General features: G+C 45.2%; 1 protein-coding gene across 7 annotated transcripts in view; it reads left to right on the forward strand.

Moving 5' to 3' along the window:
• LOC142565897 (uncharacterized) overlaps positions 1-25,310 on the forward strand; it is a 77,528-nt gene that overhangs the window by 45,354 nt on the left and 6,864 nt on the right. For 3 of the 7 annotated variants that reach the window (XM_075676482.1, XM_075676481.1, XM_075676483.1), the window contains exon 6: positions 11,651-17,583. The exons of 2 other annotated variants lie outside the window; for them this stretch is intronic. In XM_075676482.1, coding sequence (XP_075532597.1) covers positions 11,651-11,802 — 152 coding nt within the window. In that variant the 3' untranslated portion in view covers positions 11,803-17,583. Of the gene's footprint in view, positions 1-11,650; positions 17,584-25,310 lie in introns of those variants that run through there. 2 more of the 7 variants (XR_012824903.1, XR_012824905.1) reach the window with 1 other exon arrangement.

Genomic DNA, 25,310 nt, shown 5'->3' on the forward strand with positions numbered 1-25,310 from the left:
TGTCATCTGCTAGCTACTTGCACTTGTGTGAGCAAAAACTTGCTGACATCTCCATGAGTCCGTGGACAGTCTGCTACTTCCGGCCCGTCAAAAACGAATGCGATTCTGGCAGCTCTCAGTCTGGTGGGTGAAGCTTCCGAAGCTGTGCGAGAAAATCGAATGCAGGACAGCAGTCCCAAGCACTCCGGGACCGATAATTGAAGAGGCCCAATGACTGCTTGTCATTTGTCTTTAGTCATTTCTGGCGATGTCTGATGCGGTAAGATGGGTGTCATTTTGCTATAGACTGTCTTCCAGTGCTATACTGTTGCGTACTCCAGGGTAGCGTACCGTACTGCTGCCGAGAAGTAGCGACGCCTGCCTATCGAAGCTCGACCGACGTTACTTATTGGGTAGCGTGGCGTTGTCGGCGGGCTGCAGGCATCCGGTAGATCATGCCGACCAAGCAGGGGCGAGACGATTTGCTAGTGCGAAACTTGCACGGTTTATTCAAAGGTAGTTGAAAGAAAATAAGAAGAGCATGAAATATCAAGTATGAAGTCTCATGTATGAAGTCTATCAAAAGTACATTTCGGAGCCCCTTAAATAGGCTCTCTACAAGTGTGGGCGGGATCTTGCTTCCGTCGAAGGACACGTGACAGGCACGGAGAGAAGGCCCCTCCTCCTGCAATAACAAGCACGGGAAGGAGAGGTCGATCCTCTCATCGACGAATCCGGGGAGAAGGTCGGGTGAATGACCTTTCCGGCGTCGTGGGGTCCGGCCAAGAGAAGGTGAGCGGGATGAGGTAAGCACACACGATGCCACGACCATGAGAGGAGTGGAAGAGGTCGCCCTTGGGCTTCCGCTCAGGGGGTAGGGCGAATGACCTCTCCGGCACACGTGGGCTACGGCTCAGGGGTAGAGTGAATGACCTCTCCGGTGCTCTTGGTCTTCGGCTCAGGGGGTAGGGCGAATGACCTCTCCAGCGCACGTGGGCTCCGGCTCAGGGGGTAGAGTGAATGACCTGTCGCCATGTGGTGTCAGACGCCAACCCTAACAGCATCTCTGGCGGGGGAGGAAGATCCCGACGTGTAGGGGCCAGCAGCCGCTGTACGAGGGATCGGCATTTCGGTATCAGGATTCCCCGTAGAGGTCACGAACCCTTCGTTCGTAGCAGGTAAATTCCGGGGAGTGGTCTTCCGTCCTCGTGGCACTCGTGACTTTTCTCCTTGGTCCGGTCCGGTGAAATTGGTCTTTGCCAGCAGGTCTCGCAACTTTTCGTCTCCTGCGAGGGCAAGCAATCACCCCAGAACAGTGCCGGACCCACAACCACAAAGCAGCGAGCACACGGCCACTCTCCCCCAAGACACACCCGGCTTTTAACAAAAAAATGAAAACCCACTACACCTTTCCCATTTCCTACGCGCGTCCTTCCCCCCTTAACAATGGAATGATCTGATGTCCCGCTTGGTGCGTGGTTGCGGGAAGTTGTCTATCGCGGTCAATTTAACCTCGGAAGGCCGACTATGGCCTTGCCCTATTACATGACCTAGATAAGCTACCTCCACGCGCCCTAATTGGCATTTGGGAGCCTTAACAGTTAAGTTGGCCTCTCGTAGCCGACACAACACGGTTCGCAGTTGTTGCATATGGTCCGCCCATGATGAAGAGAAGATAGCTATGTCATCGAGATAGGGAAGTGCAAAGTCCTCCATTCCTCGTAGCACCTGGTCCATAAGGCTAGAGAAGCAATATGGCGCATTCTTCAATCCAAAACTCAGGACTTTCGGACGAAAGGTTCCCATCGGGTAAATAAACGCTGCAAGCCTGCTTGCCCTCTTGGTCAACGGAACCTGCCAATACCCTGTGACTAAATCGAGCGTAGAAATGAAATTAGCACTGCTCACTTTCTCAAGCCTTTCCTCGATATGCGGTATTGGATAAGTCTGGTCCTTCGTGATTAAATTTAGCCTGCGGTAGTCGATACATGGCCGCGGCTCTTTTCCTGGGACCTCAACCAAGATAAGAGGTGAGGTATAATCACTCTCTCCTGGCTCGATTACACCTAGCTCTAACATCTTGTTTATTTCAGCGGTCATGACTTCATGTTGACGAGGCAAAACGTGATAAGCTTTCGAACGAACAGGGTCCGACGAGGTTAACTCGATATCGTGAACGATCGCAGTTGTCCTGCCCGGTGTATCTGAAAATACGTCTTTAAATTCAAACACGAGTTCCCTCAGTTCGGCCCTCTGATTGGGATTCAACTCCGCCTGTTCTACTAACTTATCAATGGTCTCGTCAATGTCTTTTGTCTCCGTCACTGCTGTGGACTCTGGAAAGTCGACAGGCATTTCCTCTGGTTGGTTAAGGGACATGTTCACAATGGCTTCCCTCTGCCTGTAGGGTTTAAGTAGATTGCTATGGTACACTTGTGGTGTCCTTCGTTTTCCCGGTACCGTGATTACGTAGTTTGTTTCAGATAATTTCTGAATTATGTCAACCGGTTCTTCCCATTGAACCTCTAGTTTGTTTTTCAACGAGGGTTTCAGGATCATTACCTTTTCCCCCACTTCAAAGCGTCGCGTGTAAGCCGTCCTGTTATAGTAATGCTTAGCTTTGCTTTGTGCCTTACGCATTTCCTGCCCTGCCAATTCCTGAGAAGCGTGCAGACGGTCCAACAGCTCTAGCACGTATGCCACAACCGAAGGATCGTCTGCCCGGCCTTCCCAGGCTCCTCGAACAGTACAGAGAGGGTAGCGAAGGCAGTGTCCGTAAACGAGCTCTGAAGGTGAAAAACCTGTTGATTCGTGCGGTGCAGTTCGAAGCGCGAACATTGCTGCAGGCAAGCAACTCTCCCAATCGGCTTTGTGCTCATAACAAAGGGCTCGCAAAAGCCGTTTCATGACTGAGTGGACTTTCTCTACCGCGTTTGATTGCGGGTGGTACACTGAGCTATGGATAATTTTAATACCGCACTTTTCCAGGAACGTCGAGGTCAGTGCGCTCGTAAAGACTGATCCTTGGTCTGACTGGATTTCTGCAGGAAACCCTACTCGCGCGAAGATAGATAAAAGCACGTTGAGGATCTCCGCCGAGCTTAGTTCTTTGAGAGGCACTGCCTCGGGAAATTTCGTTGCGGGGCATAGTGCAGTAAGAATATGTCGATAGCCAGACTGCGTCGCAGGAAGTGGTCCCACTGTGTCTATTATGAGCCTGCGAAATGGCTCCGTGATAATGGGAACAAGTTTCATTGGCGCTTTAGCCTTATCTCCGGGCTTGCCTATGCGTTGACATGTGTCGCAGCTTCTTACAAATGCTTCTATTTCTCGAAAGCAGCTGGGCCAGTAAAATTCCTGCAATAAGCGGTCCTTTGTTTTACGAATGCCCAGATGCCCTGTCCAAAAGCCCCCGTGAACCAGGTGCAGGAGCTGTTCACGATAGGGATGCGGCACCACGAGTTGGTCGAATTTCACTCCCTTTCGACTGGTGTACTTTCTGTAGAGGACGCCTGCTCTCTTTAGGAACTTCACGTTCTGTTTGGCTACAGCTTCTTTAGCGTCAGGCCTTAGGTTACGCAAGGTGGAATCCTTTTCCTGCTCAGCAATCAATGTGGCAGGGCTTACATTCAATAACCTTTGCCTGCATTCTGCCTCGCGAAACATTTCAGGCTCTGCTGCTTTCCTGACTTCTTCATTAGCTGGTGTACCTTCCGCATCATCCCCTATAGGGCTGTCCTGTTCGGTACTGGTGGACGAATCCTCCTTCAAACCTGTTTCCTCCACTACTGGACCCTCATACACTGCCTTGGCCGCAAGCTCCCGTGCCTTGGAACGAGTTAAGGCTTGCACTATCCCTTCACTAAACCCGATTCCCCTGCGTCGTAGCAAATCCTCAGATTTGTTAGAAAACAAATATGGATACTGAGGCGGGAGATGTGCCGAGACGGCAGGTTCAGTGTCTAGTACTCCAAAAGGTCCTTCGATATGAATCTTGGCCACAGGGAGACAAACACTGGAGGTTTCCACAGCTTGCCTTATCCAAGCAAATTCTCCCGTGAACTGGCCTTCCTCTACGTACGACGGGTGCACTACGTCCATTGTGGCTGCTGAGTCGCAAAGCACTCTACACGGTTTGCCGTTTACCACGAGGTCTCGAATGTACAGTTCTAGCAATTTCAGGTTTTCCTCGTTACTAGTTAGTGACATCAACACTAACTTGGGATTTTTGCATCCCACGGAGATATGCCCCGTTTGCTGGCAGTTGTAGCAAACTATTGGTTTCTTGGCCTCGAAAGCCCTTTTCTTTTGCCTTTCTGCCCTCTGTTCGGGTGACTCCTCCCTTCCCTTGCTGTCCTCGTCACTACTTTTCCCTGAATCTGATCTTTCCTTTGTTTTATACCGACTCGACTTTGACCATCGTTTTGGCTTGTCGGGTCTGCGTTTATAGCGGAAGCACCTCAAAAAGTAAACACTGATGTTGCCAACAAAGCTTCAAAGCCAGTCGCAATCCCTTATGTTCATAGGACTGCACACAATATGAAGAAGATAGCAACCAAGCACGGTGTCCCACTCATTTTCACGGCTCCCTGCAAGCTGAGTCACCTTTGTGCCCCCATTGGGAGACTTCACACCAGAAAGAAGCAAGGTGGCTATGGCGTGAAACACAAAAACCCCCGTGTAGATTGCCAAGTTGGCGTTATTTATCAGATTCCCCTGACATGCAGCAAAACCTACATAGGCCAAACAGGCCGTTGTTTGAACGTGCGAATCCTTGAACACGAAAGGTCTATTAAAAACCGGGAGCAACGTCGTTTACCCATGCGTTGCCTAGATCATGAATGCAAGCCTCTGCTCAATCAGGTTAAGATCCTGCGCAAGGGCAGTAACGGAAAAGCACGGGGACTTCTAGAGGTATATTATATAAGAAAGAAGGGACAAGCATGCATCAGTGACACATTGATCATACTATACAATAGGGAGGCACATTTCCTAGAAAATATGATTATCTGAGCCACGCCATTGGTATTTTTCTGATTTTGTTTTTTCTCCTCTTATCTGCTGCTGATATGATACCCTGATGCACCTGCGCTGGCATGAAATGATATTTAAGTGTTTACCTAGAAGAAACCTCAGTTGTTAGTTTGCACCTGTCCTGTCTTCTTCCTTGTGATCGTCTACAAAGCGCATCCAATCTTTCCAAATATATCGAGCAGTTGTAAAATCCCCTTGAAAATTCTATGCAAAAGTATGGTGATGTACTACGTGTACTATCGACTCCCATTCACCACCAAATTCAGTATAGTGAACACTGTGCTGTGCCGCACCGCGCCCCTGCAGATGCACTTCTCCTAACGAAGGTGCTATATTATCGTGTTGTTGGAAATATTTAATGCCGACAAATTTGAAATGGCACTGTTTTGCCAGATGCTGTCAAAGAAGAGATTGTATCTGAAGGGCAGTACATGCCACGGAGGGAAAATGAGGGTGCATGCTCTTATTTTTGGTTCCTGCACATATGAATGGCTTGTGCAAACTCCCAGTCCAAATGCATTCTTGATTTTTCTCTATCTCAATCTTTTCACTGAGTGGCACTTGGTATATGGGATGCCAAACTAGTGATGCTGCACCACTGGGTCTGTCTTGTAGACCAGGGCTTTCTGTGAATGGCATTTTAGGATTCCACGAACGGTCAAAACAGATCTGACCTCCATTTCGATGAATCTTTACATTACAGTTTGAATTTAACAAAGCCACCGCACACCACATCTGCACTTCATGGAAAGACCCCCATTGCTGCAGCAGTGCACAAGACTCATCGCTGTGCCATTCGCAGGTCCGTGCTGAAGGCATTTTATTCGTGCGGGAATGGACTTGGATGCTCTGCAATCCACTTTCAAAACTAACAGCATGTGTGTAGTGTCGGCAGTCACTGGTGCAGTGGGGAAGAGACGTGCAGTCTTTTTAGGATGAGTGAGAATGACTAGTTCCAACAGGAAGTCGGTTCCGAAACCCAACACAGCTGTCAGCCTGGCTCGTCGCCCACGTATGATGATCGGACGTGTTTAAATGGCTTATTGTTGGTATCGTAACAGACATGCAGACGAGCACCTTCATGTGCGATTCGCAGTGCAAGTGCGCTCGTAGCAACACGGCATGCATCTATACGTGCTAGCTTGCTTTCGTGGTGTGTCCATTTCTATCTTATCTTGAATAAAAACATGCAACAAGCACTTCAAGGTGCACGAGACGCACCGCCGTCTCGCGCCCGAGTGATGCGAGCTTTTAGAGTTAGCATTCCAATCAGTATATCAAGGACAATTCTGCAGCGCGAGTTACCTGCAACGTTCGTGAGCAAAAAACAAGTTAGCTTCTGGGCATTTCATATGGCCTTGTAGAAGCAAATCGGTTGGTTCCCACTTTTCATGATCTCGGGAAACTCCGAGACGTGCGGAGATTTCAGATGCGCTTCAGTTAGGTATCTTTAAAGCAAAGCTTTCTTTGCCTCTTCCGTTGACTTTCCCAGTTCTGCTGCTGCTGTCTGGCACATCATGCCGGGGGGGTGGTTCAGAGTGCGTGTGTATACATGACAAGAGTGCGGCAGAGAGGAAAGACGACGTGATAAGCTCATTTGGACCTATGCACCGCATCAAATGTGCACAATGCCCTCTGGAGCTCTGTGGACGACACCACATTAGCCTCTTGACAGCTGTAATTATCCGTAACCCTTCACATAAGCATTGCAGAAATCTCAGCACTTACACTTCTACTAACATGAAAGTTCAGAGGGATGTGATAGAATGGTAGAGAGCAGGGGGGAGAGGAGGTAGAGAATGTTTAGAACCAATGCAGTCACGAAACGAGTGAACAATAGCCTTGCCACTCTTCGCTCGCAGTTTCCTTACAAGAGGGGTGGGAGGGAAAAGGATAGGGAAAAGGCCACATGAGACGGCAAGGAAACGCTACTCCTATAGACACGACAGTGGTTGCGGGCAAATGGGATAAATTGAAGCTCAAGGTACAGTACAATATGTTTCTACTATTTTTGAAAAATAAACATTGTGCAAATGTGTCAAGTGAACAACTTACGCAGGGCGTGCAGAAGCAGAGCTGCATTAAAGTGCACTGTAGGTGACACTGCAGAAGCGGTCGCATGTCAAATCAACACTTCTGAGCCCACCGCAGTAGTTTTGTGGCTATGGCATTGCTTGAGGTCATGGGTTCGATGCTGACTGTGGCAGCTGCATTTCGATAGGGGCAAAATAAAAAAAAAACGCTCATGCACTTAGAGATTTAGGGACACGTTAAAAAACACCATGGTTTCAGAAATAATGCGGAGTCCGCCACTACAGCATGCCTCATAATCCGATTGTGGTTTTGGTGCGTACAGCCCTATAATTCAATTAAAATTTAGCACTTCTGCCATGATGGGGTGTACTTTGTGAGGCAATCAATATGCTCAACCCTCTCAGAGGTTGTGAAGTATGGTGCACAACGCTTCAAGCGAACACCTCTCCCTGTGTGTTCTGTGTACTACGCAGACAAACAGCAGTGGTGCACGCAAGGTAACATTTAACATCAATTCATCACTCTCGTGTTGGACTAAACGTTGAAAAAATTAAACATTCGCCATTAACATTACCGCTAGTAATTGTCAATCAACGCAAACAGCACAGAAAGTTATGCTTACATCGATTCCCACAGTGCGTGGGATCGGCATACCTAATTCTTTATATTTCAATTATCTACACATAAAAATATTTTGTGATTCCTTTTGAGTGAAATATATCTGGGTTGGGCTGTATTCTAATTTTTTAATTGCAGTTGTAGAATTGCAAGTAGCTCCAGCCACACTGCTGATTGGCACTGCATCATTTTCTTCTGTCATGTGTGGATGCCACCACCAGAGGAGCACAGGGTGCACCATGGCTGAAGGAGCCAGAATTCCTGTGTGTGAAATACGTACGCACACAACTGGCAAGAGAGGATCAAGTGCATTGCAACACCCATAAAGTGCTGAACAGAGCCAGCTATGGCCGGGCAAACATACATACGCAAATAGTACTGCACTCATGCAAGCCTCACAGTACAGTTGTTTTTGACCTTTGATGCCTTCTAGAAAATAACTACTTCACATATGGTGACTACAATTTGTAGATGTATGTGACGTGGTGTTTGTGCACCTTTGTGCTTTAAGTGAGCGATGCATTCGGTTGTGAGCCCAAGTGGTGTGCTCACTAGTGTTACTGCAAAGTAATGAATAGGTCTGTGATGCCTCCTATATATGCCATAATTCATGACATAAAAATATTCCGTCTAATGACTTGACACATATCTTTCTTTCATATGTGATGTACAAATGTGAAAGTAGTATCTTCGTAGCGTTGCCTGTTATGTATGAAATGGAGTTTACTGTAGAACCTTGTTAATACGATGCCATTTTGTATGATTTTCCGGCGCCAGCTTTCGGAATTGAGAACATAAAAAATGAGCCAGTGCAGTTACGCTTAATGTTTACCAGTTAATACGTTCCTGGAAAATGCAATCTTTAGACACCAACGTTCAGTACATCGGCAAACCGCAGTCATATGATACGTTTCCCGGCCGCTAGATCTCGTGAACAAAAAAGCCATGCGAGGCAAACGAGGTCGAGGCTTGCCCGCCCGTGTCATGTGAAAATGCTGGCATGCACTCAGTTTCCTCTTCCAGCAAATTTCCTTGCGGGTTTTCGCATGTCACAGTCACAGCTATTGCCGCCAACCCAATTGCAATAAACATCTTCACTATTTCACAGTGCATGTGGTGCAGTGCTGTTGGAAGAGCACTTCACACCTTTAATAGGCAAAATTCAAATGCGCTGCCATTACCTGGTGCACAAAGTGAGCACCATGTTTTGCTTTGGCGCATCATATTCCGGTGCCGCATACCAGCTCGACTTGGTTTTGGTTTTCCATTTCCGCCTGAAACCACCGCATAATAGTAAAATAACAGTGGGCATCTTGGGCCGCTCGGGCCTTACCAGCTCAGTGCACATCAGCGTCCCATGTTGCAACACTTGGGACATCGCATTGCGTTGCATAGGTGTGAAGTGCAGTTGAATCTGCAAAATTCTACTGGAACTTTGGATCGTATGTTTTCCCAGTTTGTTTTTCTCTCGTTCTTTTCAAAAACTTATAAACAAGGTTCTATTGAAGTGACTGGCTCAAGCTGTGCTACATGAAGTCGCTCATTGAAGGTCCCTGCAGGTTTTATTTATTTGAAGAAATATTGTCTAAGGTGCTATAGAAAGGCATGACAATCCGCCTATTGCATGTTCCAAGTGCACATGCACTGTACCCTATCGATGAGCACCACCATGAGATGACACGTGTATGCATTAGCGGAGGCAGCCTGCAGCATAGTCAACGAGGACACGAACTCGTGTATTATCGGTGCAGTGCTGATGATGTGGTATTTGTTCTGTGTTTCGGTAGAAATTTCAGCTGTTTAAAACAATATTTGTTTGACGTTCGGTATGTCACAATATATGCCGGCACGACACCGATGTCGATAAGAAGTTTACATCACATCGCGGTGCCAACGTTTGGCCAACTGTAGTTGACAGACTGTGTCAGTAGCAGACCTATATTATCATATGAGTATGATGAAGACGTGACCAACAACAGTGACTCATCATAGTATGACAGGCTTTCGTGCCAACGATGCTGACAAAAACTGTGTGCTGATCGCCATGCGATCGGCTGCCGAGTGAGAACATCATACCAACAATGGGAATGTCACAGCAGCTGCACTTGTGTATGTATTTATTAATGTTCAAATTGAGTGAAAACGTGCTTCCCAAGTTGAAATGAACGACTTCCAGCCCTTGCCAGCTGTCCACACTCCACATCGAGTTTGGGGAGGTGTCAATCTCGTTCAACGCAGCTTCATTAGGCCTAACACAGCCTATGAGTTCGTCAACTATACAGCAGACCTGAAATATAGGATAAGCAAGTACATTGAAGGAAACTGCTTCCGTAGTTTGGTCCTGGCCATACCGACTTGAAGTGAACCACTCTTAGCACAGCATGATGCACGCACAAACAGCGGAAAGTGGCGACACTGCACAGTGCCAGCACTGCGGTACATCACCGTTCTGGATCAAAGGCTGTCAGTCGTCCAACTGTTTATTTCGAGACGTGCTTATTTTTATGTGCGCCTCTTGTGCATGTCAACCAGGGCATGACATCATGTCAAAGATGGCACACGTACATGACCATTCAAGCAAGCTAGTTGCTTTATAGCACTGCTCATGAACTTGTCTGCTACATTTTGAATATCAGCTGCTTCGATTGACTTGCATGTTAGCTGCTCTCTGGCTCGTGTGTGCATTGAGTTGTGCATTGCACGTGTTCTCAGTGATTCATGTTTGACTCTATTAGACAGCACGCTTTCTGTTAGGCCAGAAGGAACAAATTTAAATACAGTATTTAGCTACATTGACAACTTTATTTTTTAGTGATTGTACCGCCACCCTAGCTACTCATGTTCTTAACATTGCTGAACAGTGTCCATTACAAGTGACACTTGAGCTTCCTGTAGAAGGAAAGCTGCAGTTTCTGGACCCAAGTTAGAACCTTACCAACCACCATGTTTATTGGAAGTCTCATGCTGGCAAGCCACTGCTCTGCTATCCTTCCTTATATTCCGAACTGGACGAGTGAGCAATCATCAGCCTTTGTTTTCAAAACAACCTGTGCTGATCAAAAATACTCAGCCAACAGAGTTCTTGCCTGTCTGTCTGAGGCTGGGCAACCTAAAAATATGTTGGTTTCCGTAGCTGAGAGAATTCTTAAGTCTTAATCCAAAAGTAAGACGCTCCCAAATTCAGCAGGAAAGAAAGTTGCTATGGTTCCTGACATTTATAAGCTATTGCACAACTTGGAAAAAAGAAGGAAGAAAAAAAAAGCACTCAGCTGTATAGGTTGCCTTTTCAGCGGCAAATGAGCTGGCGAGGCTATGCAAGATGACCAACCCAAATGCCACTCACAAGTAACAGTGCAAAAAAAAAAAAAAATGTTTCTTGAATGTGTGAAGTGTTTATCTATTCCGTACCATTTTTGTTGGCTTGTGATTCATTGTCACAAGCATGGGTGCAAGCTTATGTTTCATCAGTCCAGTGTTGTGGGCAGAGTCGGAAGAGTAGCGAACACATGAGTTAGCAGCTGATATTGGAAATATTGCTGTCACTATCTGTAAAGGAACTGGTTTTCTTGAATGGTCATGTGCCTCACGATGACATGCGCAAGAAGTTTATATAAAAATGTGTGTCTCTCAAAATAATCAGTTGTGTGTTAGCAGCATGTGTTGTCCTTATGTCTATCATTCTGTAGTGCTACTTAAGGTCCCAGAATGACAAATCCCCACATTACTACATTGTTCACTTACCAGCCTCAATTCTCTAACTGCAACATGTGAAATTAATTATTAGGTAAAGAATAAATAATACAATTTTATTAGTTACGTAATTGCACATTGTGATGTAACAAGCTCTTCAAGCAGCAGAATTGTGCTGCCTGTAAGCGGAGTATTTCATGGCTTAGCCCCTTCACCCCCCCAGGAAGAACGAGTATGTAAAACTGAGCAAGTTTCCTGTTGTGAAAAACACTGCTTTGATGGTCATCTCTTCTAGGGACATCTCCAGCTGTTCCCTATGGCAGTGGCTTCTATCAGACCAGCACGACGATTGTCGAGGACATGCCGCCCACTTATGAGGAAGCAGTGAAAGATGCTGCACAAATCTTGCCACCACCATCATACATGGAGCACAAGCCTGATGAATAGAAGTCGCATTCTTCACAAAGAAGACTGCCTGCTCACCAGCATCTTGTGAGGTGCTCTCAGAAAACTGTTGCTGCATAATTGCAGGACTCCTGTAAACCAGTGCACACTGTGAAGCATGATGCTTCTTCGGCCATACTTCATGGGCTTTGTAGTGTCACAAAACATCTATACAATTTCAGGAGCTGTTGTCAGACATCATATTTACATGGCTTGCCCCCACTTGGAAGTATTTGCACAAATGTCAGAGCTTTCATCTTTTGATGTGTTCAATGGGGCCCTGAAACACTTTGAAACCTAAGCTGACTGAGTGTGAAGCTTTTCAGGGAATATATTCCCCCCTCCCCTGAATTTTTGAAAAGTACCTATTATGAATGCAGAAATAAACCCATTTTCCCTCAACTGTTTAAGATAAATTAGTGAAATAGATAGCACAGAGAGGAGAGGAAGGTGATACATTGGGAGCACCAGCTTGCAACTAAGCATACAGTGGAAAACCCTTGCATTGGCAAACAGTAACGCACGGGTTCATCAAGCCTTTTTGCACAACTTTTTTTCTTTTTTTAGTGTTACTTTTGTAAACAAAGTATTTATTCACAGTACAGTGGCAGAGCTGTACACATAGTGGATACAATGAAGAGAATACATGGTGAAATGTGCCAAGTCCCACTCTCAAGATTGAGGCACATAGTTCATGCTATCACTGGCAGTACATCCCCCCAATGCTTACACAAAACTTCCCCTTGACGTTCAAACGATTCAGATATCAGTGAAACCTCTGTGGTCGATTGTCTGTGGCGTGCTGGTACTGCTTCTGCTGCATTCTGCACTGGTTCCTCCAACTGCCAGTCGGGAAGGAATTCCTGTGGTGGGTCTGCATTTTACTCTACTGAGCAGCTTACTAGATCTGCAGTCTGCCTCCGGTTTAACTTGTCAAGATGGCACCTGAATACCCCTTTCCCAGTTTTCACCTTCACTGGCTGGTTTCCTTCCAGTTCAACAACCTCTTCTGGTACCCAACATTCGTCAGTTCCAAAGTTCCTACAGAAAACTCGCTCGGGCACTTGGTAGCCACTTCTCTGATGTCTGTACTTCTGGTGCACTCATGGCAAAATCTAGCTTGGTTGTGAACGACAGCAAAAGCTCTTCTGGGGATTGTCCTTTGTCGTAATTGTGTTCCGCAGTGGAGGTGCAGCCACCTGGTCTATCTTGTGGTCCGGCTGTCATACACTTTAGCCGCTCTTTCACGGAGCGCACAGCTCTTTCAGCCAAACCATTTGACTCTGGCTTGTAAGGCGTCGTGCGAGCGTGTTGAATGCTATGTGCAATGTCTTGGAATTCCACTCTAGTGAATGACGTCCCATTGTTTTTCACAAGCATACAGGTTGCCCAGAACACTGTTCACAAGTGTTCTGTGTTGCTGCTGCAGTAGCTGATAGGTAATGTTGCGACAAGTAATGGAAGTACTTGCAATGTGAAATGAACACTGTTTATTAATTGCACAGGCAACACATCATGTACAATACTGCAGCAAATAATGCAGGTATTCACAAACATGTAATGGACCCCATTTATTGATATGCACAAGTAATGCACCAAAAGGCCCTCTCTGACGGCTAGGCCTTGCTAACTCGTCAATTTGTGGCATGATTGCACTTAGACATAGGTGCATGTTTGCACTGACGTTCAGCCAGTTGTGATAATTGCTTTTCAAATAAGCAAGTCTTAAGAATGCATGTTCGCATGCACATGTTGTCAAAAATGGTAACAACAGTCTTGCAGCATTGGTGTATTTTGGGCATGTTGGTACTTAGATTTCATTGTTAGCATCAGCAGACGAGGATAGAAGGGAGACAGTACAGCACATTCTGCTGTCATCGTCTTCCCTCAGTTCTCATCCACTGGTGCTAAAAATGTTATCCCAACCTTCTCATAGAGCAGAGGGAAAATCTCTGCTGTCTCCGACCAAACTGCTTCAATGTCCACGGTGGCAAACTTTGCTTTCACAACAGCATTTTCTAGAGGCTCCATCATTTTCAAAATCAACGCCTTCATAAGTGAAGCAAGTTGTACACCTGCCTGGAAAGGGGCCACAAGCCATGTGTCTGGTGCACACTCCGGGAAGTAACTCATTAGGTGACTTTTGGGTGTGCCCAAATGTGTCATTATTGTCTCTTTGTCAGCTACAGATACTGTTGCAGATGTTGCAAAATCACTGAGCACCCTAAACAGAGAATAATAATTTCTTCCCACCTGACTCAGCCAGCCTTGAATTTTCCTACAGAAGCCCCTCACTTTGTCACTAGACGACACAACATTACTTTCAACCCCTTGCATACTGAAGTTCAGGTGATTGAGCTGCTCAAACATGTCACACAGCTAGGCAAGCTTAGCGAGGAGTGAAAGGTCTTTGAAAGGCTTTTACAGCCGCTTGTCTTCTGCTAGAAAAATTATCACTTCCTCTTGGAGCTCAAAAATCTTGACCAGCACTTTTCTGTACAGCACCCAACACACCTCCATGTGTAGGAGCTGGTGCTGGTGTTCTGCACCCATTTATTTGCAAAGCATTTTGAAAAGGCGACTGGCCTTGGGCCTTGCTTTGATGCTGTTCAAAACTTCGACAACATGCTGCATCATGCTAGCTAGCTCATGGCTCAGCTCCTTTGATGCCAAAGACTCCCTGCGAAGCATGCAATGTTTAAATACGATGGAACTGCTCCCTTGCCTGACAAGGCCTAGCAAATCTGCCAACCATTGCACCGGCACCATCAGTGCACGATTCCCACATCCAAACCAAGTCATGCAGGACAAAAAAACTGGTAATAGTATTTAAGAAGTCTTGGAACTTTTGCTGTTGTTTTTAGCTCTTTGCATAAAAACAACCCTTGGGCGATGACCAAGTTATCCACAGAACACACAGACATGACAAGCTGTGGTCTGTGAGACACGTCGCAGCTCTCATTCATGGCAAGAGAAAACTTCCCATCGGATTTCAGTTTTTCGCTTATCTGACTTTGCACATCAGATACCACTTCTCTCACTCTTCGTGGAGCCGTGTCATGTTATTTTTCCCAATTTTCTCACGTGCTCGTTCCAGATGAACACAATGTGGCCCTTGCTGGATGGGTACACAAGATTATTACGAAAGAAAAAAGACCATCAGAAAACTACGTCTGCATGCCTACACGTGCACACAATCAGAAATGCAGTCACAAATGATGTGGTAGATATGGTCCGGAAAGGAAATTCCATTCGGAAATGGTGCACCGAAAGAATGAAAATTTACACGTGTCTGTCCTGGCTAATAAGGTGTTATTGAATCGGGGTGATGTTGCCGTGCAGGTCTGGTGCACAGGGTGGATGGTGAAGGGTCGAGGGCTAATTTGTGGTTGACTAGATGATGTAGAAAGTCTAGGTGGTATTTGTGTCTTCTTAGTTCTAGAGAGGAAATGTTGTTAGCCAGCATTAATTCTGACGGGGAGTCGGAACATTTGCACTTAGGATAAATAACACGTACACACTTTCTCTGGATCAAGTTTGTTAATGTTGAGTTTAGTATGCAGGTCCCATGTAATGCAAGCATATTCTAGTTTTGGCTAAATAAAGTTAGGTAACTGAGTAGCTTAACGTTGGAAGGAGAATTTCTAAGTTTGTGTCGCAGGAAACCTAGTTTGCGGAAAGCACAAGAACATATGTTGTCAATGCGTAGGTTTCAAGAAAGGTTGTTAGTGAATGTTACGCCAAGGTACTTATAACTGTCAACTTGCTTTAGTGACCCCATTTTGTTTGCGTACTCCAGTGGATCTGTTTTTCATGTGTTATGCCAAGGCAAACAGTCTTGTCTGTGTTGGCAGCCATGCCCCATTCTTTGCACCACATCAACATCTTATTCAAGCATAAATCTAGTTCTCTCTGACCTTCCAACAAGCAATTGCACGAAATACAACACAGTCATCTGCGAACAATCTTATTTGTGTTCCAGGCGTGATAACAGTAACAGTGTCATTATACAGGAAACTCTCAGTTGTACGAACGTCGGTTTACCGAATATTTCAGAATAACGAACTTTTTAAAATCCCCGGCAGTTTTCTTATAGATTCTATGCAAAAATGTTTCACTTAAACGAATTTCGGAAGAGTCAATATTTCAATTTAACGAACTCGCTCAGAGGACCAAAGGTTATTTTTACCTTATTTTTACGATCGGCAATGTAACGTCACTGGCGCTACAGCGCCCCTGGGGCAAAGCGGCGGCGCGGAAAACGAACGGCAATGAGACATGGCCTGTGAGATTGCCAGCACAGAACAAGCAAGCATGTAATCTCGGAGGCCATGAACAAAGTAACATCGCCGAGCCAGTTTCAAGCCCTATAACTCTAGCTGAGGTTGTAGAGTACATTGGAAAGTTGAGAGACTTTGTGTCTCAACAGCAAGCTGTGCCAGAAGAAGTGTACAAAAACATTGACTATTTAGACAGTTTTGTTACTTCCTGTGCTTTAAAAGTACACGTGCAGAAGACGATTACAGATTTTTTTTTAAGTGAGAAAGGCAGCATTATAACTGTTATGAACCTTGTACTTGTTGATATGTACAAATTCCATTTCACACATTTCTAACACTATGGATGCCATGTCTTTTGCTCCATGAATTGCACTTCAAACTTTTGACTCTGTATGCCATGTCTTATGTTGGTCTAGTGAATATTCAGTTTAGTGAACTTTCAGTTAAGTGAACTATTTCTTTCGGTCCCTTGAAGTTCACTCAAGTGAGAGTTCACTGTATATAAAAAAAACAGCAGTGGCTCCAGGGCACTGCCCTGGGGAACACCTGACGTAACCGTTAAATAGCCCGAATCGTTCCTATCGACTGAAACATATTGTTCACTGTTAGCCAGATATTGTGCAATCCAAGAAGTTATGATATTTAGAAGATTAATGTTTCTTAATTTTATAATTAGTTTTTTATGAATGAACCTATCAAACGCTTTGCTCAAGTCCAAAAAGAGAGCATCAATTTTACCGTTAAGGTATTTGCAAATGTATCAATTAGTGTAAATAATTGTGTGACAGCAGAACAGCCTTTTCTGAAGCCATGTTGACAACTTGTTAGTACTTAATTTTCTTCTATGAATTCATTAACGCGAGTTGCTATAATGTGTTTGAAAAGCTTGCAGCATGGTGATGTTAATGATATGGCACGATAATTCTCCAGCAATAAGCGATCGCCTTTCTCAAAAACGGAAACTCATGTTGTCTTGCAATCTTTAGGCATTCTTGTACATCACAAAAAAACTCTAACTAGTACAACTAAAAACTTGGCAACACTTTCAGCTTAGCGCCTAAGGAAGATGTCTGGAAGGTTGTCCGGGCCAGGAGATGTCTTGGTTGTTAAATTTATTAGCATACACACAGCTCCATGAGAAGACATGAAATTTGCCTCATGCGGTTGCAACACTGTAGAATTCAGAGCTCAACCTGAACTTGCACAGAAAAATACACTGTGAAAATAGTTTTTAAAGTGTTGTTCAATTGCACTCAAGTCTTTAACAATGGTTACCAATGGAGATTTTAGTAACAGGCTTCTTTGTACCACCTAGGTATCCCGAAACTTAGCCGGTGCATTCTTTATAAAGTTTGGCAACACTGTATTAAAGTAGAAATGTTGTGAGTCATGTACAGCACACATCTGTTTGTTTTGTAGTTGAGTGATAAGTCTCTTACTTGGGTGTTTTTTCTTCATTCATCTTATTTTTTGCTTTAGTTGAATTATACTGTGCGTTATCCAAGGCCTGCTCTTGTTGACTTTCTTAGTTTTAGTAGATGCGAATGTGTTAATGCAATGCCTGCACATTTCAATAACAGTTTACCACAGTGTGCACACATCACCATCGCTATCTGTGCAATCCATAAAACAAGATTCCATGTAGTCAACCACGCTAGCATCATTTGCTCTGGAGTAATCTTCAAAGGACGTGGTTTTAGCAGTCTTAACAGCTGTAGGCTTAGCAATAGGCAAAGAAACCACAACAAGGTAATAAATAGTCTGATAGACCATCTTCAATTGACATGATATTCTTAGAAAATGCGTGATTTAAAAATACAAGGTCTAATATAGAATATGATGACTCTTGTACATCAGTGGGTTTATTAACCACTTGAATTAGACCATCTGTCAGCATAATGTCAAAAATAATGTTAACAATTACATGAGACTTTTTGTTTACCTCTAAGAGTTCCTAATTGATACCAAGCAGATTCAAATCGCTGAACAAAAAAAATTTATTTTCATAAGCAGTCGCGTGTTCTTGTAGTCTAACCAAGTAATGTGGTGTAGCGTCAGGTGGTCTGCAACATCCGTACAGCACAAAGCAATGGTCCCAACTTTATAATCTGACACATAAGCACTCCAAATTGGGAATTTTCGTCAATAAGTCTTGCTTCGCACTGGTCTTTTACTAGAATGGCTACACCCCCGGCTCTGTGCATTCGATCCTTACGAAACACTACATAATGGGGAGGACATACTAGTAGCTCATTTGTTATCTTGTTACACAGCCAGATTTCTGTTATGATCGCAAAGTGTGGGTCATGCTGTAGCAACTGAATTTTTAGGGAATCTGTTTTGTTTACCACACTGCGAGCATTAAAATTGACAATACGCAATTGCTTTCCTTTGGGGGAAGTTATATTGCCATGGCATAAAGGGCCGTATGTTTCTAAAGATAGAAGCTCTGGAGTAGTGCTTTGGACACTGGCAATTCAGGCGCCCATTTCTGCACTTGCGCATGAACTTCCTTTGTGCAAGGCATTATTAGCACCTCGCAGATGGTGTGAGGCTTCATCTGTTCGGCTACGTGATAGCTAATGATGTAGCCTGCTTTTACTGCCTCTGAAGAGTTCGCCAGGCAGAACGAAAAGAAATTTCATACAGTAAAATCGACAACGATGGCTTGGGTCGAATGTGGCAACATGAAATAAAAGCGTCTGCAGGCATGTTGATAACGACACACGACATAGGTACCGATAATACATAATGCACTAATGCAGCAAGATGGTCAATTAAATAATTTTACAGTTCTGCACCTCCTAAGGTGCTGAATGTCACAATTGCAGCATGCGGGAGACTAGTAGACGTGTTGTTGCCAATCGACAAATAAAGCAAGGTTAATCGACGGCCTTTTTTTAAACCGGCTAACGATGTGGTGTTAGTTTTTATTTATTTATTTATACACATACGTCACCGGCTCCAACTGAAGTATTGAATGAGGGGAGTAAGAAGAAACATAATGTAGCTAGAACAAGTGAGCATAACAACCACAACAAATCGAACAACTGAAAAAAAAAAAAACTGCTTTGGTTATCCAGTTTCTGTGACTCCAGATTCTGTTTCTTAACTTCGAAGCAGTCGAGGTCTTTGTCTTGATAGGATGGGTACTTCGGTGGGTACTCGTAGCTTCGACATTGTGATGGCACCTAACATGCATCACGCCAGATGCAAGATTGTCAACACGGACATTGTCAACGCTACCAAGGGGAAAGGTTCTTTATATGTGCCGAGTGCCGTATGGCCATTCGGTATGGTGTCTTTGTAGTTGCAGTAGCAACGATGATACAGCTCCCCCTTTGATTAGCATGGTGGCATGCACTACCTTGCGTAGCACTGAGAAATGTGTGACGGAACGTACTCTCTACTCTTGAGTTCGATGCGGGTGCAATTCGTGGTGAGCTCACACGTCTGTGCGAGGGCTTTGCATATTCCAGGAATGTTTTCATGGACCCTTATTTGAGAAGCACTGCTTTACACAATCCAACCAGTGGCTCATGATCAGTTTTCAGAATGTTCATCAAGTTCATGGATGGCTTATTGGCCTGAAGGAATACGGGGGAAAGGAGTGGGTCAGCTGTTGAGAGGTGCTCTGCTCTACACAATTCGGACTCCACTGCAAAGATGTAGAGAGTTCGCAGAATGCTGCCAGTCAACGGACGGGTCCATTCTTCATAGTTAGCCACTTGGCCTCGGTGCTTTTGCCGGAGGGCCTCAAACTTTGAGCAGTCTCATAATAGGTGTCAAACTGTTCGTGCAGACGTCATGCAGAAGTAAGCCACAGCATCTTCTAATAATTCTTTTTTTTTTCTATGTGCACGCCAGTATGCCAGTGTGTCCGGAGTTAGTGCCACGCCAGTACGGGCCTTGTGTACTTGCACTTGAAAAGCTCTAGGCAGGCCTGTGGGCAGTGGGTCATCCTTTGGTGTGCAGCATGTCAGCAGCTTGTGGAAATCCCAACATCTCCTTTATTGTTCAAAGCAGCTGTCCACTGCATTGCTGCCATGGGGCACGAAAGTTACCATGCCACTGCGGCGGTTGGAAGCTAAGATCTTGCTCGCAGCGGTGTGCATCGCTTCATTGCCCAGTACACCACAGTGGCCGGGGACTCATGCCACATATGTATCAACGCCATGAGCCGTGCACAACCATCTGCTGGGCTCTGCAATTATTGTGCTAATCAGGTCATTGAGAGGTCCATGTAACACATGCACCACCACCTGGCTGTCCATGTAGATATTGATCTGTGCAGTGATGTCTGGGGCTTTCTCAAGGGCACAATTCAGGGCATGGTGGATAGCTAGTAGTTCAGGCGTCAAGGCGTCCTTGGTCACCAAACTCATATTCCTGGGTGCAGTTTGATTCCAAGTCAATGCGGTGAAGCCCAACTGCGCTTCGTGTGCTGTCGGGTGTGGTGTGAAAAGCCGCATCTGTGTAAATGTGACAGGATTTGGAGTGAGCAAGGCTCTCCACATGTCAGTTTGCATAATGCTGTCTGTGCTCAGGGTGGCAACGGGGATTCATGCGCCTTGGTTGAAGTCGTGAGTTGACCAGTTGCGAGCACATTTGCCATGGCGGCGTCAGAAGGGCAGGTTCTAGCTGCTGGTTGGGTGTAAAATATCTTCCTAACAAGTAGCCTCTCAACTTGGGGACCGCAAAAACAAGTGACAAGGCTTCACGTTCAAGTTGACAGTAGTTCTCCGACTGTGTCCTAGAACGAAAGGCAGTTGGCCATTCCACCCAATCAATGATGTGGGAGAGTATGGCTCCGACTCCTGCTGGTGATGAGTCACATTTCAAAATGACTTTTTCTTTGGGTCTTAGTGCGCCAGGAGATTCAAACTTTCTAGCAATTACTTGACTGTTCTGAATTGATTCCTTTCTTCTTTGCCCCACCTCCATTTTGAATCCTTGCTTAAAGGTCGTGTAATGGGGAAAGTGTAACAAGGCTGATTCTTGGGCTAGTTAGTACGGTTTACTCATAATGGCAAAGCCTTTAGTGCAATTCAAAAAGACAGGGATGTGACAGAGGCACAGAATGTCAGGAGCTTACGGAAATCCCGACATCTCCTTTATTGTTCAAAGCAGCTCTTCCCTGCACTGTTGTCATGGGACACAAAAGTTACCATGTCACTGTGGCGGTCGGAATCTAAGATCTTGCTCGCAGCACTGTCCTGTGTCTCTGTCACGTCCCTGTCTTTTTGAATGGCACTAAAGGCTTTGCGATTATGGGGAAAGTATGTTGGACATATTGGTACGAAACTCTGGTAACAGGACCAAGAATGGCAGAAGAATGAACAAAGTTCCTGGATGTTTTTTTGGCATGGGTCTCCTCATGATGGCACCGATTTTCTTTTCACATGGGCTTTCCCGGTCTATTCAATGCCCCAGGTAGTTCACTCCTTCACCAAAAACACATTCCCGGAATTCGCTGGTCACCAAATATCTTCCAGAAACACTTGTGTAAGCCTGGCATGTCCTTGCGCTTTGTCCCCATTTTTCTTTTAAAGAGTGCAGGAGGCGACACTGTGCCATATAGCAAACGGTTGTGTGAAAATGGTTCTTTTGCACTACTGCCTTCTTTTACTATTCATCCAGGGGCAAATGACAATATGCCTCCCTTAAAGGGCCCCTGAAACGGTTCAGACAAATTTTGTAGATGCAAAGGGTACAGAATGAATGTGGGGTTTTTGTTTGGCGCAAGGGCCAGGTATGGCCAAAGAGCGCCACACAAAGGGTACAGCTAAAGTTAATCATTCGCACCACAATTTGTGTGAAACGTCTCATATTAAGAGAGCTACGGACGATTGCAAGTTACCCTCCTCCATAGTCGTGCATTTTCTCCTCAACTCGTTCGCTGAGTGATCGGGGTTAAGCTCCGCCTTCACTGGTTCTGCGTCATGATGGCACGTCATGTCGTTGACTTCCGGTTCTCTAGGAGCGAGCACATGAAGCTTCTCCAAGCTCTCCGCCAGCTGCTTGGCAGTCGACCCCCAGTGAGAGCTATCGAAGCAGCGTGCGTTGCGAGCATTCTGTTGCAGCACCGGACGTGTCTGGTATTCTGGTAACCACAGACGAGCTGGGCATTTCGACGGAACAGTGGAGGCATAAACTCAAACAGATGAAAGAACTTTAGCATAGACGTACGTGAGCGGCCTGATCGGTCTGCACGGTCCAGCCACCAGTTGGCGCAGAGCTTAACCAGCCAAACAAAGTGCTAATATTGCTCTAACCAAGTGTACAACATTTTAAACATTTACAAAAAGAATGTGTTAATGATTACACTCCTGCGAAAAATTTACACCAGCAGCAAAGAAGAATACATTTCGTTACTGCTACTGTGTGTGGTTGAGCTCTGTGCCACCAGGTGGCTGCACCATGCAGACCATTCACATTTGTGCTTCTGCTCATCCCGTTGAACGGCACAGTCACACACCCAGGCCCTGTCCCCTTGCGCTTGCGTGTACCCGAATACCGGACTCGTGAGACGCTATTGCAGTAGTAATCCTCCGGTGTAAAGTGACGGCCGCAAACGCGCAAACCTTGTGCCGATCTGATAGCGGCAGTTCGATGTGCTGCAGCCTGTCCGCTCGTCACGATGTTGTAGCTTGGCATATTGCCACTCGCTATGTTTGCAGCCCACAACACAGTAAAGTCAAATTATGGTGCTCGTGATAAGACTGAGACCAACTCTGACTGCGGAGCTCTCGTCAAAATGGAGCACGTTTTAACACAAGCAGACGACGCTTGCTGTATGCCAGAAATGCTTAAGTGTAGTGAGAAATTCTTCTTGTGGATTCTCTTTCTGTTACTTTCTTTTTATAGAAACAATATAACTAACATTCCAACTATTGTGGACATCATTTGTTCACCATAAAGGTGGGAAAATTATCCATGACGCACCCTGGACAGCCAATTGGGTAGCTCGCCCTACTGATGTCATTTGGGTGATTTACGTCATATGGGTAGGGGCGGCTGAAGATTACGCAGAGCAGTGTGCTGCGATCGGCAGCAATGTACATTTTTAAAACATGATAATAAATTACACGCTTTACGCGGAGCACTTAGATGCATAAATTAATGACTCAGTATGATTGTACAAAATCATCAAAATCGTTTCAGGGTCCATTTAAGTAAAGTTGCTTAAACCAATAGCCATCCTTTAGAGCAGTAAATATGCCTTCCACTTTAGCCGATGGGTACTGATCTATCTCGCATGCAGAGTTCAAAGAGACATTGAAATCCACACACAACATCAAACTACTACCATCACTCTTGTGTACAGGGACAACTGGTCTGGCCCACTCACTGTGAGTGACAGCTGACAGAATTCTTTTCATACAGCCTGTCCAACTTTGCAGCCACCTTCCTACATATAGCAATGGCTTTGAACATCTTTGGGTTTATGTCCTTCCTCAAGTTAATGTGTGCTGGAGGTCCCTTATAAGGCCAGTCTCAGATTGGAACAAGTCACTGAATTCACTCTTTAGCTTAGTCACTGTTTTGTGAACATAGTTGTCCAGCTGTGCAAATGTGACACTGCTTTACCTGAGAATGTTCAGTTGCTGAATGATGTCGGGACCACAGAGCAATAGACCAGGATTGCTTGACATGTAAAGCTCACGTTTGATTTGAATTGTTTGGTTTTTAACCGTCAGCTTCTTTGCTCCCATGAGTGGCAGTTTCCCAGTATAGGAATATAGCATTTTGTCTGTTGGCTCCAATTGTGGCCACAAGGATGCCCAATGCCTTTATGCCTCCTTGGCAATCACACACACGAGAAATCCTGTGCCGACTTAGCTCCACGCCACCCCAGTTGAGTGTTGTAGTGTACGTGGGGCTCAATGCCTCTCCCACTGTGGAAAGGTAAAATCTCTGGTTCATCTTCAAACACTATGTTGGACTGAAACTTGTCATATTGAGCCTTGCTCCCGAAACGATGAATTGCTAGATGGCTGTGCTTGTTGTACTTTAAACACATTGTGTTCTGGTGTGGGCATTCTGGTGTTCACCGCAACAAATACACGGCAGCTTGTTTTCCAATGGCCAGCTGGCTTTATAATTATTCTGACACTTCTGCTGCAAAACGTTTGTGCGGGCTGATGCCGTTGCAGCTGGCATGTCGCCTGTCCTCAGCATACAACTGGCATTGTAATGACCAATTTCACATTGTGGGCTGTGTCAAGCACATCCTCCAGTGTGAAACTCCGTGGCTTTAAGAGCAGCAGCCATTGCACTCCTTCCTCATGCATTTCAATGATGAAACGGTTGCAAAGGTTTCTTTCCAGTGTGTCACTGAACCCACAGTGGTCGGCGATTTTGCGCAGTTACACCAGGTAATGCAGTGATTTGGGCTTGTTGGTATGACATCGTGAGGCTTATAGCGCGTAAAAAGACAGACGAAAAAGGAAGACGTGACACACACAGGCGCTATCTTGCAACAATCTTTATTTCGAGCAAAGGATCCACACATGTATGATGATGTATGCGAAAAAGTTGTATATATGTGTGGGTCCTTTGCTCGAAATAAAGGTTGTTGCAAGTTAGCGCCTGTGTGTGTCACGTCTTCCTTTTGTCTTTGTCTTTTCACACGCTGTAAGCCTCACGATACACTAGGTAATTTTTTGAAAGATTGGATGCGCTTTGTAGACGATCACAAGGAAGAAGACGGGACAGGCGCAAACTAACAACTGAGGTTTATTCGAGGGAAACACTTAAATATCAGTTCATGCCAGCGCAGGCGCATCAGGGTATCAGCAGCAGAAAAGAAGAGAAAAAACACGAAATCAGAAAAAACCAATGGCATGGCTCAGCTAATCATATTTTCTAGGAAACGTGCCTCCTTATTGTAAAGTATGATCGATCTGTCACTGATGCATGCTTATCGCTTCTTTTTTATGTAATATGCCTCAATATTATACTACTAGAAAATACCTAGAAAATATTATTAGCTGAGCCGCGCCATTGGTTTTTCCTGATTTTGTGTTTTTTCTCTTCTTTTCTGCTGCTGATACCCTGATGCGCCTGCGCTGGCATGAACTGATATGCAAGTGTTTCCCTCGAATAAACCTCAGTTGTTAGTTTGCACTTGTCCTATCTTCTTCCTTGTGATCGTCTACAAAGCGCATCCAATCTTTCCAAATACAATGAACCAACTTGCCCAACAACGCATTCTGCTAAACTAGGTAG

Source organism: Dermacentor variabilis, unplaced genomic scaffold, assembly GCF_050947875.1.
Source record: "Dermacentor variabilis isolate Ectoservices unplaced genomic scaffold, ASM5094787v1 scaffold_12, whole genome shotgun sequence".
NCBI classification, from domain to species: Eukaryota; Metazoa; Arthropoda; class Arachnida; order Ixodida; family Ixodidae; genus Dermacentor; species Dermacentor variabilis.